This window comes from Eschscholzia californica, unplaced genomic scaffold (assembly GCF_041429995.1).
Source record: "Eschscholzia californica isolate CP2 unplaced genomic scaffold, dmEscCali1.0.p SCAF_2, whole genome shotgun sequence".
In the NCBI taxonomy this organism is placed as follows: Eukaryota; Viridiplantae; Streptophyta; class Magnoliopsida; order Ranunculales; family Papaveraceae; genus Eschscholzia; species Eschscholzia californica.
Window position 1 is genome coordinate 8,173,288 of NW_028238309.1, and position 17,962 is coordinate 8,191,249.

Consider the following 17,962-nt stretch of genomic DNA (forward strand, 5'->3'; position numbering starts at 1 on the left):
TTTATCTTTTGGTGAAAAAGAGCTGACAAATTTGACTTTTATTCGCTTAAATCATTCTTTGATGGTAAGAGGGACGAAAATGAGAGGGTCTTAGTATCTCTTTGAGTCATTACCGCCATAGGTCTTTAGAGGTAGAGCTGCGATGAGAACATTTTTTCTCCCCATGCTCTTACTTAGCATGTTCTTACTTGGCTTGAATTTCGCTAATCAACTTCAATTTTTTTTTTTTGTACTACTAAAACATTTCTACGTTGATATACAATATTTCGTTGAACTTAATAAAAACGATAAATAAAGATTAATTACAAAATGCCCCCGTCCGTGGTCCAACTCACCGTTAGTTAGGGGTCAAAAGGCATGTTTGACAAGTGACAACAACATAATACTAAATTAACTTTTCAATGAAAGTGTTTGGTTAAAAGGTGGAAAGCATATTGGATCATCCACGAGTAATGGTGAGCTAGTCATGTGTAAGGTGCTATTTGAGAATGGAAAATCATCTAGCCAGGGAAATCTTAGGCGGATTTGGGAGGATATCTCAAATCAACGGTATAGAATTGATTTGTCAACTTCCTCTTGATTTAGAATAAAGAGCAAATCCCCATCGTTGATTTGCAATTCTCGTGAAAGCTAATTTCCTTGTTCTATCACTACTATTTAGGAATTAACCCTTATTCCCATTATAAAACTTAGGAAATAACCATGTCTACGTGAAACGAATCTCATACATTGATGTAATTTTGTCATTCCAATATTTATTTATCTTAAAAGCAATTGGGGTTTTACATGATCCAATGTCGATGATCTCTTGTCCGTATCAATTTGGGGTTGAATTGCTACATCGTCTTTGGTGGTCTTACTAAACTATTATATGTATATATTAATTTATTATATATACAAAGTTAAGTTAACAGTATCTCTATTCATACTGTTTCACAAACTGGCACTTACATATTCTCACCACGTCAATACTGCATATCTGCGTACAAATTAAATATTCATTATCTCCCTATATTCTTCTAAAGCGAACTTCAGATCCACCAACATCAAGTCTCAAATCTTATCCTTTGTAAAGATTCAAATCTCCAAATAAAACTTAGTAATTTAGTTGTTTCACATCTTAAACTAACAATCGGGAAACCCGAAAAATCAAAGATAGTTATTTGAAGCGTACTATTTTTAGTTAAAAAGTACACAATCTCTATTATTGAGAAGTGATTTTTTATATCATATTTTTGGGTTCCTAGTCCAAAAATCTACACCTAAACACACATTTAGTCCACCCTAAAATTAATATAAAAAGTACACAATCTCTATTATTGAGAAGTGATTTTTTATATCATATTTTTGGGTTCCTAGTCCAAAAATCTACACCTAAACACACATTTAGTCCACCCTAAAATTAATATAGGATTTTAAGCCAAAATAATAATTATAATGGATATTTTGTCCAAATTAATTAAAGTATGTCTAGATGTTATAGTTACAGTGTTTTTCTGTTTATTGATTCTTGTTTTGTTCCATAAGTTACCTGTGATTTGTGGTTAAAGTTTCATACTTTATTTCATTTTTTTCTATATGTGTCATACGTAACACATTATGTATGAACAATGTTTCTTCTAAAACGGAAAACGACTAAAAATCAATTTTCTTGGAAGATTGGACCTTAAACCCTTTTTGAACTTAAAACCCATGGACCCTTGACAATATTATACCAATGGTCCAACATCCAAAAACTTATAAATAATCCAACTATTACTTTGATTTCAGATAAGTAGATTGCTCGAAGATCAAGTGTCTAAACTACACAACAACAACATTGATTTTTAAAAAAAAAATTTCAAACTTTTGGGGATTGCTTTGCGATTTTCCTTAGAAGAAAAAGTGAACTTGGGTAGCATTTTTCTCTAAAGAAGGGTTAAAGCGCATTGAATCCCTCTTTATATTGATTATAAAGTTGAGTTAACAGTATCTCTATTCATACTGTTTCACAAACTGACACTTACACATTCTCACCACGTAAATGTTGAAATATCTTTCTATATGATATAATAGATATTAGAAATATCAAATATTAGGAACTAGTAAAATTAGTAACTAGTAGTATTGTAACTCTATAAATAGAGTCTTATATTTCTTTTGTAAACCATTAAGGAATAAAACAATTTCTTTAATCAATTTCAACTTGGTATCAGAGCCAACAGTCTTAAATTTGGGTTTAGGATTTTATATTGATTGAAAGTGAAAGAGCCTTCATCTTCATCTTCATCTTGTTTTTCCAGTTTTAGCTAAAGTGAAGGGCAACTGATGCTTCCGCAACAATGGCTCGCAATAAGGCAAATTCAAATTTTGCTAAAGTTGTTGGTCAATCTGACAAAACTTCTTATAAGTGTACTCACTGCAACAAAATTGACCATACCAAAAGTCATTGTTATGAATTATTAAGCTATCCAGAATGGTGGGATCATAATCGAAATAAAAACTTTAAGAAGACCCTTGTAGATCCTACTGTTAAGCAAACTTCATCGACGGTAGCCACTACAGGTAATGTAGGCAGGACTTTAAATATGTTTATACATGTTTCGAATAGTACTTGGATAATTGATTCTGGTGCTACAGATCATATGACTTTTGATTCTAGACATATATATCTCAACCATTAACCAGTTTTCACATAAATATGTCTCTACTGCCAATGGCACCTCATCCCCTGTTGTAGGGGAAGGACCTATAACTCTAGCGAATACATTGAACTTAGACTCTGTTTTGGTCGTCCCATCTTTAGATCATAATTTATTATCAGTGTCTCAAATAACCACCACTCTATTTTGTGTTGTCATCTTTTGGCCTGAATTTTGTGTATTTAAGGACATCCGGACAAGGCAAATAATTGCTTATGGTGTTAAGCGAGGATAGTTGTATTACTTGGATTTAGTATCTGAAAGCTCTAATAAATTGCGTCAGGCTTTAGTAGTGAACAATTCTGAAACAAAAAATAAAGATGAAATATGGATATGGCATCGCCGTCTGGGGCATGCCTCCTTCGGTTACCTTAAGAAATTATTTTCATCATTATTTATTAAATGCGATGTTTCAAGTTTTCAATGTGATGTTTGTGCACTTACAAAAAGTCATCGTGCATCGTTTCTGTTAAATTTAAATAAAAGTCCAATTCCTTTTATGATGTTACATTCCGATGTCTGGGGTCCATCTAAAGTTCCTACTTTGGGCGGGGCACGGTGGTTTGTTACCTTTATTGATGATCGTACTAGGATGACTTGGGTGTGTTTGATGAAATCTGAAAGTGAGGTAAAGTTATTGTTTCAGAAGGTTCATAAACTGTTTAGTATTCAGTACAATGCAAATGTCCAGATACTTCGTAGTGACAACAGAGGTGAGTATATGGATCATGAACTTAAAACTTATTTGATTTCTCTTGGTATTGCTCATCAAACTACTTGTCCAAATACCCCTCAACAAAATGGGGTCGCTGAAAGAAAGAATCGTCACTTGTTAGAAGTTATCAGGGCTATGTTGATCGAGGCACAAATGCCATTATCTTATTGGGGAGAAGCACTTCTTGTTGTAACCTATTTAATTAATAGAGTACCCTCTAGTACTATTGAGTTTAAGACTCCGTTTCAAGCTCTATCGGATGTTACAACTTCTCCAACAGTTTCAAATTTACCTCCCCGTGTCTTTGGGTGTGTAGCATTTGTTCATCTTCATCTTCATGAGCACCAAGAGTACAAATGTTATCATCCTCCAACTAAGCGAATGTTTGTTACATCGAATGTTATCTTTCATGAAGATTCCAAGTATTTTTCACCTGAGTCTGAACTTCAGGGGGAGAAACTAAGCAGGGAGTTCTGACTCTTGATTATGAAGAAACGGATAAACATGTAGAAGAGAACAACATTGGATCTAATATTGAAGTAAATTTGATTACTGAAGAGATAATTAGAGCTGAAATTGAAATTCCAGAATTACCAACACTTGAATTAGTAATGGAAGAAAGTGTTAATGAAATCGTTGAAAAAATTGTGGATTCACCTTCAATTGAAGTCGTTGAACCAAGGGTTAGAAATACACCAAACCAATCAGTTGTCGAGGATGTTCCTGAAGCACCTTCTGAACCACCTAGGAAAATGTTACCGTCACGTCAAACCAGAGGTATTCCTAAATCGACATATGAACCTGAGCTGTTTAGTAGAGTCAAATATCCTACGAGTCAGTATGTGTCAGATCATCAGTTGTCAGAATCAAATAAATCATTTGTGAATCAATTATCTACTGTATATATACCTAACAATGTGCAGGGAGCCTTATCTGATTCAAAATGGAAAGCAGCTATGAATGAGGAGATGCAATCCTTACAAAAGAATGACACTTGGGAGCTAGTTGATCGTCCAAACGATAAAAATCCAGTGGGATGTCGGTGGATTTATTCAGTGAAGTATAAAGCAGATGGTACAATTGAACGTTACAAAGCGAGACTACTGGCAAAAGGCTACACTCAAACTTATGGAGTCGATTACATAGAGACATTTGCTCCAGTTGCAAAAATCAACATTGTTCGCGTCTTGTTATTGTTAGCAGCAAATTTAGATTGACCACTACAACAATTTGATGTAAAGAATGCTTTTTTGCATGGGGAACTATTAGAAGAAGTCTATATGGACCTTCCACCGGGATGCAAGATATCAGAAATACATAGCAAGAAGGTATGTAGATTGAAAAAGTCATTGTATGGATTAAAACAATCACCAAGAGCGTGGTTTGGAAGGTTTACAAAGGCAATGAAGGAATTCGGTTATCGCCAAAGCAATTCTGACCATACCTTATTTATAAAAAGGCAGAAAGAAAAACTCACAGCACTTATTGTATATGTTGATGACATGGTGGTTACTGGGGATGATCCTGAAGAACGAAAGGCTTATCTAAAGAGTTTGAGATGAAAGACCTTGGTCCGTTGAAATATTTTCTTGGAATTGAAGTATCTCGATCTAGTAATGGAATTTTCCTATCCCAAAGAAAGTATACTTTAGATTTGTTACATGAGGTGGGTATGTCAGCGTGTGAGCCGATTGATACACCTGTTGAAGAAGGATTAAAGTTGTCAGTGGAGCCTAATCAGATACCGATAGACAGAAGAAGATATCAACGATTGGTTGGAAGGTTGATGTACTTGGCGTACACGAGGCAAGATCTTGCATATGCGTTAAGTATTGTTAGTCAATTTATGCACAATCCCGGTGAAAAACACATGAATGCTGTTTTACGCATTTTGAGATATTTGAAGGCGGCTTCTGAAAAAGGTATTTTGTTTACTAAAAATTCGAGTTGTCGAACTATTGATATATATACTGATGCAGATTGGGTCGGGGAAGTAAATGGTAGGCGATCAAGTGCAGGATATTTTACCTTTGTTGGTGGAAATCTTGTTACGTGGAGAAGTAAAAAAACAGAACGTTGTTGCACGTTCAAGTGCGGAGTCTGAATTTAGATGAATGGTTGATGGCATATGTGAAGCGTTATGGTCAAGACTCTTGCTGGATGATTTAGGATATCCTTCTGAAAGACCAGTTCAATTATATTGTGACAATAAAGCAGCATGTGATATTGCTCACAATCCATTCCAGCACGACCGCACAAAGCATGTTGAGGTGGATCGATGTCTTATTAAAGAAAAGTTGGAGGACAAGATGGTAGAGTTACCAAAGATCCGATCTGAAGATCAATTGGTTGATGTTCTTATCAAAGCAGTTTCAAGTCGAATATTTTCGAAAATGGTAGACAAGTTGGGCATGTGCGATATCTATGCACCGACTTGAGGGGGGTGTTGAAATATCTTTCTATGTGATATAATAGATATTAGGAAATATCAAATATTAGGAACTAGTAAAATTAGGAACTAATAGTATTGTAACTCTATAAATAGAGTCTTATATTTCTTTTGTAAACCATCAAGGAATAAAACAATTTCTTTGATCAATTTCAACTGTAAATACTCCAATTTGCGTATAAAGAAAAAATTCGTTATCTCCCTAAATTCTTCTCAAACAAATTTCAGATCCACGAATATCAAGTCTCAAATCTTTATCCTTCGTAAAGATTCAAATCTCCAAATAAATCTTAGCAATTCGGTTGTTTCACATCTTAAACTAACAAGAGGAAAAATCGAGAAATCGAAAATAGGTGTTCGAAGCGCAGTATTCTTAACTAAAGAGTATATAATCTCTATTGTTGAGAAGTGATTTTATATATCATTGACAATATTATATCAAACTTCACATATTGAAAACTTGAACAACATCTTGTCATGAGGTAAATTATCCAACCATTTACTTTTATTTTTAGATAAGTAGATTGCTCGAAGATAAGTGTCTAAACTACACAATAACTTCGATTTTTAATTTGTTTTTCGAACTTTTGGGGACTGATGTATCATTTTCTTTTGAAAAAAAAGTGAACTTTTTTTTTTTTTGTTGACCATAAAAAAAAAAAAAAAAAAAAAAAAAAAAAAAAAAAAAAAAAAAAAAAAAAAAACAAAAAGTGAACTTGTATAGCATTTTCTTGTAGAATAAGGGTTCAAGGAGTTCAACAAAACAAAAAAAAAGGGTTCAAGGACTTCAAGCGCATTGAATCCCTCTCTCTATATTGATTATAGAGAGAGAGAGAGAGAGAGAGAGAAAGAGTGGGGATTAAGAGAGTGGGACCCAATTTTGTAGTTTTCTTAAAACAAGCCGTTTCTTTGCTATCATCGACTACCCGCCCTCTGAAATGAAAATTAGAAAAAGTTGCTGACTTTCCTTCGTTTTAAACGAACAGAGTAACACAAGTGGAAATCATTCATCTATAACATCAGATTCTCAATCGACTAATGTCTTCTTTTCTAAACCCTAATTACTCATCTCAATCCTTATCTCTTAAGGGTTTCCTCATCAATTTCTATTTATTCTCTAATACCAATCTCATCATTTTTACTCCATTCATCTTCAGAAATGGGTTCCATCGACCAGTTGGTGCTTAATTTGTGTAACCCTGATCTCCGTGAACATGCCCTTCATGAACTATCCAAGGTTTTGTTTCTTAAACCCTATTTTTCTTATTACCCTTCTTGTTTTAGTACTTGTAGTTAAAGTTCATTGATTGGGTTGTATAGATTTTCATGAATGAATGTGATTAGGGATTTTCCATCATCATTGATCCTTTAGCTTGCTTACAAGATCGAAAAATGGGATTCAAATGATTAAACTGAACATGCATTATAATGGGTATTTCCTAATTTTTTTTTTTGTACTGTTTCAAATTTTTAAGCCTAATTTCTATCTTGTTGTGATTTTTTAATTTCATTTGCTAATAAGTATTACTTTAGTTATTATTAAATAACATTAATTTGATCTTTATTTTTCGAATGGGTATCGCCGTTTGCTTTATAATTCTTTATGACTTGAAGTATTTTAGTCAGAAGCTTTACCAGCCCATGCATTGCTATGTCTTCATCTGGTCATACTGAAGTATTAAACAATATGGCAAGATCCATAGATTTAGATACAAATTTGGGGTTTTTTCGAAACGGCATAATAGATGGTTGTCTTAGTTGTTTTCGGATTTTTTGGGGTTGTTGAATCTTAGTATACATATAACTGTAATTGGATTTGTAGCAATCTTAGAAGCATCGGGTAGTAAGCAGAGAGTGGTTGTACGGATGAATAATTGGGCAAGTCTCAGCCCGAAAACGTGTACGTGTTAGGTTGGTTAGAGTGAAGGCATGTCAGCCCATTACAAGATTTTCCCTTTGGGCCAACCAACTGAGTGCATGAGGTTCTGTTTCTAGAATAAGTCTGACACTGTCGGCAATGACGCATTTAAGCCCAAAATGCGCCAAGTCATATTTCAGATCGTAGACATTCTACTAGATATTGTGGAAGATTAGAATTCTAACCCACTTTAGTTGTCGTCTGCTCTAATACCATCTATGCTAGCTTGGTCAACATTTTGTCAATTTCTCTATTCGGCCACCCAAACTGATAAGAGGGTTTTGTTTTCCATACTATGTTACTCGGAATCCCCATCCCGATATGCAATCAGAAATGACTAATCTAACCCCGTCACGTATAACTCAGGTTTTGGACACTCAACTAGGCCATGTGCGATGTTACAATTCAGTCATTGTTCATTTGGAACTTTCGCTTAATAAGGGTTTAGCAACATGTATTTCTTTTTGTGATTAGCTGTAATGTAGAACAGTTAATTTTTAAAATTTATGTTAGACGTGTGAACTTATCTTTGTGTTTGTTTCTATTTTAGATGCGAGAGATCTTCCCACGTTTGGCACCTGTTCTATGGCACACGTTCGGAGTAATTGCTGCACTCTTACAGGTTTGCTTTTTTCACTACTGATAGTTTCCTATGTCCTCCATTTTTCTGATCAGACGATGATTGACAAAAGTTCTTATAATCTTATAGGAGATAACTGCAATATATCCTTCTCTATCACCCCCAAAACTCACAGTGCCAGAATCGAACCGAGTCTGCAATGCTCTTGCACTTCTTCAGGTTAATTATGTGTCTTATTTAACTATTTACTATTGTTGAATTTTATTACTACTAGATATCATTTTCTTTCACTTTCGGAAGTTTTCTTAATGAAAGTGTTGCATTAAAGCATTTAGCCATGTTTCAACTTTATCTAAATCAACTCCATTACTATAAACTATAAACATAAATGCAACTTTTACTTTAGTTTATGTGAAAAGTGAAACTTTTGTATTTCATGCTTAACTTGCTTGCTTGAATCTTATGGATACATTCTTATCCATGCAGTGTGTAGCTTCCGTCCCGGATACAGGAGTGCAGTTACTTAATGGTAATTTTCCTGACACATGTTCATTTGCTACTTCCATGAAGCTAGTTCATCTCTAAGTTAAGCTGGCTAGTTAAGTAAAATTTTGCGCGTCATGTATTGTCTGAGTTTCAATTTTCAAGGCAGAGTCGAGTTTTTTGCTTCAGTATTTTAGAGTTTCTTCAAGTTCCATTTCGGAGGCAGATTATAGTAGAATAATTTTTATCCAAAAGAATCCTAATCTAAGTACTGAAACACCCCTCCCACTATTAAACACATAGCTCCATGTTCGGTGGGGGTAACTCACATGATTCTAGAACTGTTCCAGACCCTTGCTGCTACTCTGAGATGGATGATAAGTTGTTACTTCCTCTTTTTGCACATAGTGCAAATGCATATCAGTGGAAACTTCTCCAAAATAGTAGGCTAAACTGAGAAACTCAGCCTCGCCGATACGTTCCTTCAAAAATTCGTTCAATTTTAAATTATTTCTTGGGTTTGGCGGTCAAGACGATCAGAGAAGCCCTTTAAAAGCAGCTCCTAATCTTTTGCCTTTCTCCAGGTTACTTTATCTTCTTCTTGAGACGCTCTCGCTTCACTTAGAATGACCGTTAGGCTTCCCACTTGATCCACCTTTCAGTCGTCAGCTCTCCTAAGTTGTTAGTTCCAGTTGACTAATCACTCAATCTTTTGTGGAAGTCATATGCATACCCTCATTTCTTCTTTGAAATGCTTCACAGGGTAACGAACCGAACCTGTAATGCTTCTGTTGTGCACCAGAGGTCATTCCATGAAATTGTTTGACGTTATAAGGAGTTTCTTTAATATCAAAAGTGATGGTTGTAGGGGCGTGTTTGAGAGGGGTGCGACCGGGTGCGGTCGCACCGGGCCCCCTCAAACTACTAAATTTTCTTAAAGAGCGAGGGGCCCCTAAATCTCGAATTAAGTTTAATAATTAGTAAAGTAGACAATGTAAAATATTTCAAAAAAAGAGATGTAGCTTAGTTGGTATATATCTTGCAGAACAAGCATGAGGTCTAAGTTCGATACTCTCCTTTGTCAATTTTTTATTTATTTTTTTCTCAATTCATTATTATCACGAACTAGTAGTAGTAACAACAACTATTAGTTATAGTCAATCAACTAGTTTTAGGTTGGTATGTATACTTAAAAATTGTGAAGTGTAATACTTACTGTTTAATTTTTTTCATGGAAAAAGTTTAGTTGATGTGTGTGGCTCTTGCTTACAAATTCGGAGCAAAAAAAATACACAACTTAGATTCATCTGAGATAAGAAAAAGTTTCTAACTTAGTTTATTTTTGATTTTTTGCTAAATGCATTACAACTGGAAAAGAAATTTAACATTATCGGAAAAGGGCCCCCAATTTTTTATCTCAGCGGACCCTCGAATTCTCAGCCCCGCGACTGGATGGTTGAAATGTTTGACTATTGATATTTCGGAAATGATGAAACATATATGTCCATTCCTTTTGCAGCTCACATACCTTTATATCTATATCCTTTACTTAACACTACCTGCAAGACAAGACCGTACGAATATCTTAGGCTTACCAGCTTGGGTGTTATCGGTGCGCTCGTAAAGGTACTTAATGCTTGCTCATTACATCTTAGTTCTTTGTTAGATTTAATACAAGTAGAAAGTTATTTGATGATCATCGGACTCAGGTAGCAGAGCTTGAAGCCAATATGAATCAGATAGTTTAAGAACATGGGTCGGGGCGATAGTCAGTACTCTAGCGAGTTTAATAACATAGGTTGGGGGAAAAAAGATTATCAGAGACTGACATATAAATTGGGGAAGACTTAGTTCTAACAAGCTTGTTTAGCATTTAAAATTTTTGAGATGCATTTACTTGAGATACTTTGATCTTACGTAGTTATCTACTTATCTCTAAATATGTAAACCATACTAGGTGAAAAAAACGGTAAGAAGTTCAATTCTTCATTATCGAAGACCAAAAAAGCAATAGCCAATTAACTTCGAAAATTACCCTTGTCACTTAAAGTAATTAGTCAAGAAACTGCAGTTGGAAATTTAGGATATGGAAGTTCCGTCCAACAACTATATCATGACTTTCTCGAGACTCAATACTTGGGTTAGCATCATGTTGTTTTATCTCTATCCTCATGATGGATATACTAATGAGCTCAAATAATGTTGTATTTGATTTTCGTTTTTGCACGATTGGGTATGCCTATCTAAATTTTTAATCCAGGATGGCTCCAAGTATATACCACAATATGCATATATTTGTTCTTGGACATGCAGTAAATGCACTTTATGTCATAGTAAAATTGCCATAATGTATATCATGTACTCTGCTAATTAATTTTGGAGGTTAAGAAAACTTAATTTGGATCTGTTGCAGATTGAAGACACTGAAGTCATTAGTTTTCTTCTCTCTACTGAAGTAATTCCTTTGTGTCTCCGCTCCATGGAGATTGGTACCGAACTCTCAAAAACAGTGAGTAAATTTTTGTTGTATCAGAATATAAAGCAAACATTGTTTTTTTCCTTTTCCAATTTAAGTTTGAATTAGTTTTGTTTTCGTTTTGAAGAATTATCATTATCCGAGTTCCTCTAAAGAAATGGTTTTCTCTGATGGACTTTTTAACTGGTTAGGTTGGTACCTTTATTGTTCAAAAGATCCTATTGGATGAGGTGGGTCTTCAATATATATGTGCTACGGCAGAGCGGTTCCTTGCTGTCGATCATGTTCTGGCAATGATAGTTCAGTCACTTGTTGAGCAACCTTCGCCACGCTTACTCAAGCACATCATCCGTTGCTATCTGCGTCTATCAGAACATCATAGGTAAAAGAAAATTGAGAGTTCTACCATGATATTTTAATATGATGTTCCGTAAATTCTATGTTCTTCTCATCTACTCTTTGACAATATCCAAATGATTTTGGAATCCAATCAGGGCACGTGATGCACTCCGAACCTGCCTTCCGAAAGCATTACGAGATGGAACGTTCTTTGACCATCTTGTAAGTATAAAAATCTGAAATTCATATATATCTTGCGTTATTTCTCCATGTAATTTTCTATCATCATTTGTTGGTCTATCTCTCTCTCTCAGACACACACACACACACACACACACACACACACAAACACACAGACACACACACACACAAACACACACACACACACACACACACACAAACACACACACACACACACACACACACACACACAAACACACAAGCATACACACACACAAACACATGAGCGCACACACACGGACACGCGCACAAGCTCGGACACAAACAGACCTTCAACTTAAAACATGGACATCTTGAGCGGTAGTTCAATGTTCAAACTGAGAAACATGTCATGGTAATCCAATTACCGGAGTAAACTTTAGTTGTTCAATAGGAAATCACAAGAAAAATAAGTATGTGAAGTACATTTCCTATAAATATAGTTTTTCCTGAGCAGTGTACTCTAATTATGCGTTCCTAGTTCTTCCTCATGACTATTTCATCTCATTTCAGTCTCCTGCCTCTGAAAACACTAAATCATGATCAATTCCAATATCTCCTAGGTTATAGCTTCAAATCATCTTAATCTGTTATATAAATGTTTGATATGTTATTCTCATCATCTTTTGGGTTTTTTTTTTCGTTTTAATAGCGGGAAGAAGTTCCCATTCGCTGGTTACAACAACTATTACATAACGTATCAGCTGGACAAAGAGGCGCACCAAATCAATCTGGGGGAGGGGTTGGTCCATTTGCTGGCCAACCGCCCAACTTCTAAATATAATATGGTTTTGCTCGGCGACACTGTTTTCCGCTAGAAGCAAGCAACTAGTTTACTAGCTAGTCTTGGTTGTTTTTATGTGGTTAGTTCAGTTATATGTCCGAATGAAGTCATTCTATTTGTCAATAATTTCTTATATCTCCCTATCGATATCCGTTCTGTTCTGTTCTGTTCTGTTGCAAAAACTAATGGTTATGAATGAATGGAAAAGCTAGCTTTCTTTCAAACTAGAATTGGGTTTGAGTTATCTTGTTTGGATTGATTTTTTTTCATTTTCAAACAAGAAAACACAATAAAAATGTTGCATAATTAATATTGCGGTTGCTTTTTTTTTTGAAACTGCTTGAATTAATATTTAAAACGAAATTGGTTACAAGACAAAATAAAACAAAAAATAAAAACCCCGATAAAAATTCTAACGGCTCAACCTATATGAAACGTTACAAAAAATTGTAACGGCTCAACAAAAAAATTGCAACGGCAAAACGAAATTGTTTTTCACATAATGTTTTCGAAAAAAAAATTGTAACGGCTCAACCTATATCAAAAGTTACAAATAGTCTTTTCAATTTGGCGCCGGAAACTATTTGTAACAGTTTAAAATAGGTAACCCTGTTACACATAGTATTCCAGATTTGTTGAGCTAAATATATTTGTAACGGCCTTGAGGGCTAAAGCCATTACAAAAAGTTATTTGTAACTAGCTCTGGTCGTTACAATTGTATTAGCCATGGATCTTTTTGTAACGCCCTTTGTTCGTTATAATTGTATCAGCAACGAGTCTTTTTGTAACAGTCTAGGATTTATTTGGGACGATGTTTCCTAATTTGTAACGGAAAGAATTAAGTAAAAGAAGGTATTAAATAAAAAGAAAAAGTATTTTTACAACACCATTCCCCAAAGAAATTATGGGTTTGAATACTACTTAATGTAGCACGAGGGAATTAAAATATAAATTAAAACTAATAACTAAAGAATGAAAAGAGTTAAGTGAAAAAGAAAAAGTACAAATAAATAAATAAATAAAAGTATGTTCACCTAAATAACATACGAAGAACCCGTATATATGGCATTGTTGGTAGAGTCCTTATCCTAATAGAAATTTGATAATTAACAACTTTCCTAATTCTAAATTTACTTTAAGAAATCTGCCAATAACGGATAACTACTAAGAAACTAATCTTCGTCATATAACAAAACAATTCAATGGATAACGTAAATGGAATGGACCCCATATGTTACTACCAATTAAATCACTATTATGATCTATTACCGAAAATTTATTATAAATTTTGTGGCTCAAACTTCCCCTTCTACTGAATAATTAAGTAACCAATGGGTATTGGGTATTTAATATTCTTGTTGTGACTGTGATACGATTGCTGATGTCAAAAAATGACAATCTGATTTTCAGTCTGAACTAAGAGACTTGATGTTGGATCGCGTCTGAATGAACGATATTGCTCTTTTGGTTCCCACTCTTGCTCCTGGAATCTGGGAGGAAACCTGCAAAGAGTTCGGAAACCTCTCCGACGCTCAAGACAGTCAGATTACCCTTTGCAGTTAAAGATTGACAATTGATTGAACCTTTCGGAACTTACCTTGTTGAAGGTGATGCATGCTCTTTTATAGGCTGCTTTGAACCGGTTGAGATCCACCGTGTTGTATTAGAACTACTATCTCGTAGTTAGGGGTTCCTCTTTGTGTTATCTCGTATCTTGGCTATTTAGAAATTCCTATGTTCAAGGATCCTTCGTAGATATCCTGTCGAGTTGGTAGTTTTTTTTTTGTGGATGTTTCCTCCTTTGGGACTCTTGAAGCTCACGTTAATCAAACACTTAAGATCGTAGCCGACTGAGATCTTTTGGAAGATTTGGGATGAAGTCGGTAAGCATGCGATGCACATCTGCCTTCCCGTGTTCAGGGTGTACGACATCGGCGTTGCTTACGCAGACCCCCCAACTTTCCTTACGAATCCCATGGCAGACCTGGTTGTATTTGAGATAGGACTGGGTCGGAGCTCCTTAGATGATCTTGCCGACCTCCCGATTCTGGGCTTAGGTGGCGAATCTTTTTGGGCTCAGGGTCCTGTTGCCTTCAGACGGGTTGATCCGTTGGTTGTTTCTACCAGGGTTGTGTTTGAGACAGGACTGGGTCATTTTTTGACTTATTGACGATAGTCAAGGAGCTACCATTTTATGTATCATCAACGATAGTACTAGAACCGTTAAGAATCTGCCTCGTAACTTTTCTAATTTTCTAGTTTAAAAATGAAAACTTTACTTTTATAGGTTTCTAGTTTCGAAATAACTTTACTTTTATAGATTTCTAGTTTCACAATGAAAAAATTAGGCCAAAATTCCATAACAAATTTGGCATTTGGTTAAAAAGGATTTATCAACTTTTTATAGGTCCCTGTAGCATTTTTGTAAATTATCAAATATAGAAAAAAAAAAAAAAAACTAACCTTATTGCAAAGCGGTGCAAACCAGATTGCAAAGTTATTACAAAGTAGTGCAAACCAGATTGCAAAGCAGTGCAAACCAGTTTGCAGAATTCCACAAACCAGATTGCAAAGCTCTGCAAATCAGAATGCAAAGTAATGCAAACCAGTTTGCAAAGCTCTGCCAACCAGATTACAAAGTGTGTGCAAAGCTTCGCAAAGTCATTGCAAGGCAAACGAGATTGCAAAGCAGTGCAAATAGGATTGCAAAGTTCTGCAAACCAGATTGCAAAGTTCTGCAAATCATATTGCAAAGTCGATACAAAGGCTATTTAAGGTATAAAAAATGAGGGGGCTTTTAAAATTGTCCTTGAAGCCTATTTCTAAAGTTTTCATGCTGCCTAGAAGAAGAAAAAGATAATTTCATCTTTTTGACAAAAAAACATGAACCTGAACTTTTAATAGGTTTCTTGTTTTGGATAGTGAGATATTTGAATCGTGACCGTCAATTAATGTTATCAGATAATACCTTTGTACATGTTTTTGGAATTACAATACCATATCCAATAAAAGATATGGTATTTTAAAACCATCCATATATCTATTTGGAAAATGTATAAATGATTGTCGTATTGTGGTATGAAGTTTAGGTAACTATTTTTGTAAAAGTCTATATAAGAGAGCCATAATCTTAGAGTATGTTCACCATTTCATCACATTCTATAGATTTTGTGAGATTTTGCATAATGAGTTTCAATTTGAGGCAAATTGATGAGAGTGAACATATTCGCCTTCTTGTGGCTGTTGAGATTATACCCAAAAGCCTCCGCATCATGGAATTTGAGAACGAATTCAAGCAATTAGTGAGTAGTCAGAGTTTCTTGATCTATTAATGCTTTGCAAGCTTTTATCCTGTTAATCTTTTTTTAGATTTTCTTAAGACATGCTTAAAATCCAATTCTGCGACATGACTTCTCTATTCCTTATAGAAACGTGATTCACGCACATACCCATAGGGGGTGGACAGCGAGCAGAGCTGTACCTTGGGCATTATTAGCTATCATTTAAAAACAGAAAGGGATGCTAAAGATCTGATCTATTTCCTTATAGATTACACATAAAAAGATCTACTTAAATTCTGAGATCATCATTAAAGAAGAGTCATAAGTTGAGAGATCTAAAATGAGAGATACAGGATTTCCAAAAACTCCTTTGAATTGAAATCAATTTGTACAAAACGAATAAGATCTGAGCGAAGCACGGAATTTGGGTTTTGATGTTTAGGGAATTTGTAAACATCAATGGTGTTGTCATCAATTTTTTTTTAACTTATTTAGTTTTATTTATTTCGCAAGATATTTCACTAAATGTTTAGACATTTTTGTTTCTTATTAGTAGTCTATTTTAATTGGTTAGGTTGCCCTTCTAATCATACAAACGATCCTTTTGAGTTACGAAGGTCTTCAATTCGTGTGTGCTACCTGCGAGCGCCTTACAGAATTAAACCGTGTTTTGTCATTGATGTTATCGCAACTGGTATATTTTCCTTCACCTCTACTTTTAAAACATATCGTTCGATGTTTTCTGCGACTTTCTGAGCATCCAAGGTAATTCCACCACGATTTTTAATATATTTGTTTTTTTATTACGTTTATATTTTACGTGATATAACTTTGGCTACATACATTGAAATGGTATTTCCTCAATGTAGGGCACGTTTTGGGTTACAGACTTCCTTTCCTACAGAGTTATGTGATGGAACTTTCAATTACATTCTTCATGTAAGTATAAATTTTACATACATATGTGATGAGCACGATAACCGCCTAATTTGAACCATAATGAGAGAGGTCTAAAACCGACAACATGAAAGAGGCCTAAACCCCGACAAATTTATTATTTTATTCTTTAGCTTGTTATTGAACTATTAATTTTTTTTCTCTTACTTGTCTTGCCTTTGGGGTTTATGATAATGTTTCAGGACGACCCAGAGACTAATGGTTGGTTGCAGCAGCTCCATTATAACTTATATCAAGCTCCAGCAGGTCTCAATGGACCCTAAAAATTCTAAATCACTTAAAATTTGCTTGAGATTCAGTTTGTTTTAGTTATACATCTGTTATGAAATAAGTATTATCTAGAAACTTGTGAGTTAGTTCAGATGAAAGTAATTTTTCATATTTCTCTTTCTTTCCCTTTACCATTATGTGCAAATTTTGTTGTTAAAACTTAGGGTTTTGTAGCCATCATGACTACAGAATGTTTTGTCTGTTCCAAACTTTTATTGCTCCCCCATGAAGAGAACTATTTTGGTGAGAATCTATTTTTTTTTATTTCAAATATGGTTAACAATTTCAAGTGGAAGAGATGCATTTTTAAATTTAAGCCAACCCTTAATTGTTTCGGAATCTTTTACCGGCCACCTTCGACCACCATTGTTTCTTTTCTTTTTTCTCACTCCCTTCCTTCATTTCCCTCTCTCTTCTCCTCCCTCTTTCCCCCCTTCTTCTTATCTCTTTAGTTTTTCGAGCGAAAGGAAAGTATCTCTTTTTCTGGAAATCGGTATTAGATTGGTTGGAGGAAAAACCCAACCTTGTTTGGGAGAAATACCCGACGTCCTTGTTTGGGGAAAGATGAAAGGGAGGAGTATATAGAAAAGAAGGATGAATGAAATTTGTGGTTTTGTTGGAAGGAGAGTGATGTAGATAAAACCGGGCCGAATAAATCGCCAAAGGGCCTCTCGGCCGACTCATCCACCTAGGCCACTCGGCCAAGATATTAGGGTTTTTTTAGAAAAAGTCCAAGTTTAATAAAATTATTATCAAGTCCAGGTTTAGGTAGTTATTTTGGAAGGTCCAGTTTGAGTCTATCAAGAAAA

At 34.8% G+C, this 17,962-nt stretch overlaps 2 protein-coding genes and 1 long non-coding RNA gene across 3 annotated transcripts; 2 read left to right on the forward strand and 1 right to left on the reverse strand.

The window, feature by feature from the left end:
* The first annotated feature begins 6,738 nt into the window (after positions 1-6,738).
* Positions 6,739-12,868, forward strand: LOC147555878 (uncharacterized). The gene is made up of 9 exons (XM_086663587.1): positions 6,739-7,082; positions 8,314-8,385; positions 8,473-8,562; positions 8,830-8,872; positions 10,346-10,452; positions 11,240-11,335; positions 11,494-11,684; positions 11,797-11,863; positions 12,513-12,868. The coding sequence occupies exons 1-9, from the start codon at positions 7,005-7,007 to the stop codon at positions 12,636-12,638; spliced, it is 870 nt and encodes a 289-aa protein (XP_086519713.1). The 5' UTR covers positions 6,739-7,004; the 3' UTR covers positions 12,639-12,868.
* LOC147555879 (uncharacterized) lies at positions 10,796-11,863 on the reverse strand. The gene is made up of 2 exons (XR_015235044.1): positions 11,220-11,863; positions 10,796-11,009 (listed from the first exon to the last, which is right to left on the reverse strand). It is a non-coding gene; the product is annotated as an uncharacterized LOC147555879 (long non-coding RNA).
* Positions 12,869-15,811: 2,943 nt separating the features above from the next.
* LOC147555880 (uncharacterized) lies at positions 15,812-17,271 on the forward strand. The gene is made up of 4 exons (XM_086663921.1): positions 15,812-15,947; positions 16,501-16,691; positions 16,796-16,865; positions 17,066-17,271. Exons 1-4 carry the CDS (start codon positions 15,831-15,833, stop codon positions 17,144-17,146), a joined length of 459 nt encoding a protein of 152 aa, XP_086520047.1. The 5' UTR covers positions 15,812-15,830; the 3' UTR covers positions 17,147-17,271.
* The last annotated feature ends 691 nt before the right edge of the window (positions 17,272-17,962 follow it).

Coding starts and splice junctions, on each gene's coding strand:
- LOC147555880 (XM_086663921.1), top strand. CDS start 15,831: ATGAGTTTCAATTTGAGGCAAATTGATGAGAGTGAACATATTCGCCTT. Junction 16,692..16,795: donor CGACTTTCTGAGCATCCAAG/GTAATTCCACCA, acceptor TCCTCAATGTAG/GGCACGTTTTGGGTTACAGA. Junction 16,866..17,065: donor CTTTCAATTACATTCTTCAT/GTAAGTATAAAT, acceptor ATAATGTTTCAG/GACGACCCAGAGACTAATGG.
- LOC147555878 (XM_086663587.1), top strand. CDS start 7,005: ATGGGTTCCATCGACCAGTTGGTGCTTAATTTGTGTAACCCTGATCTC. Junction 8,386..8,472: donor TAATTGCTGCACTCTTACAG/GTTTGCTTTTTT, acceptor ATAATCTTATAG/GAGATAACTGCAATATATCC. Junction 8,873..10,345: donor AGGAGTGCAGTTACTTAATG/GTAATTTTCCTG, acceptor TTCCTTTTGCAG/CTCACATACCTTTATATCTA.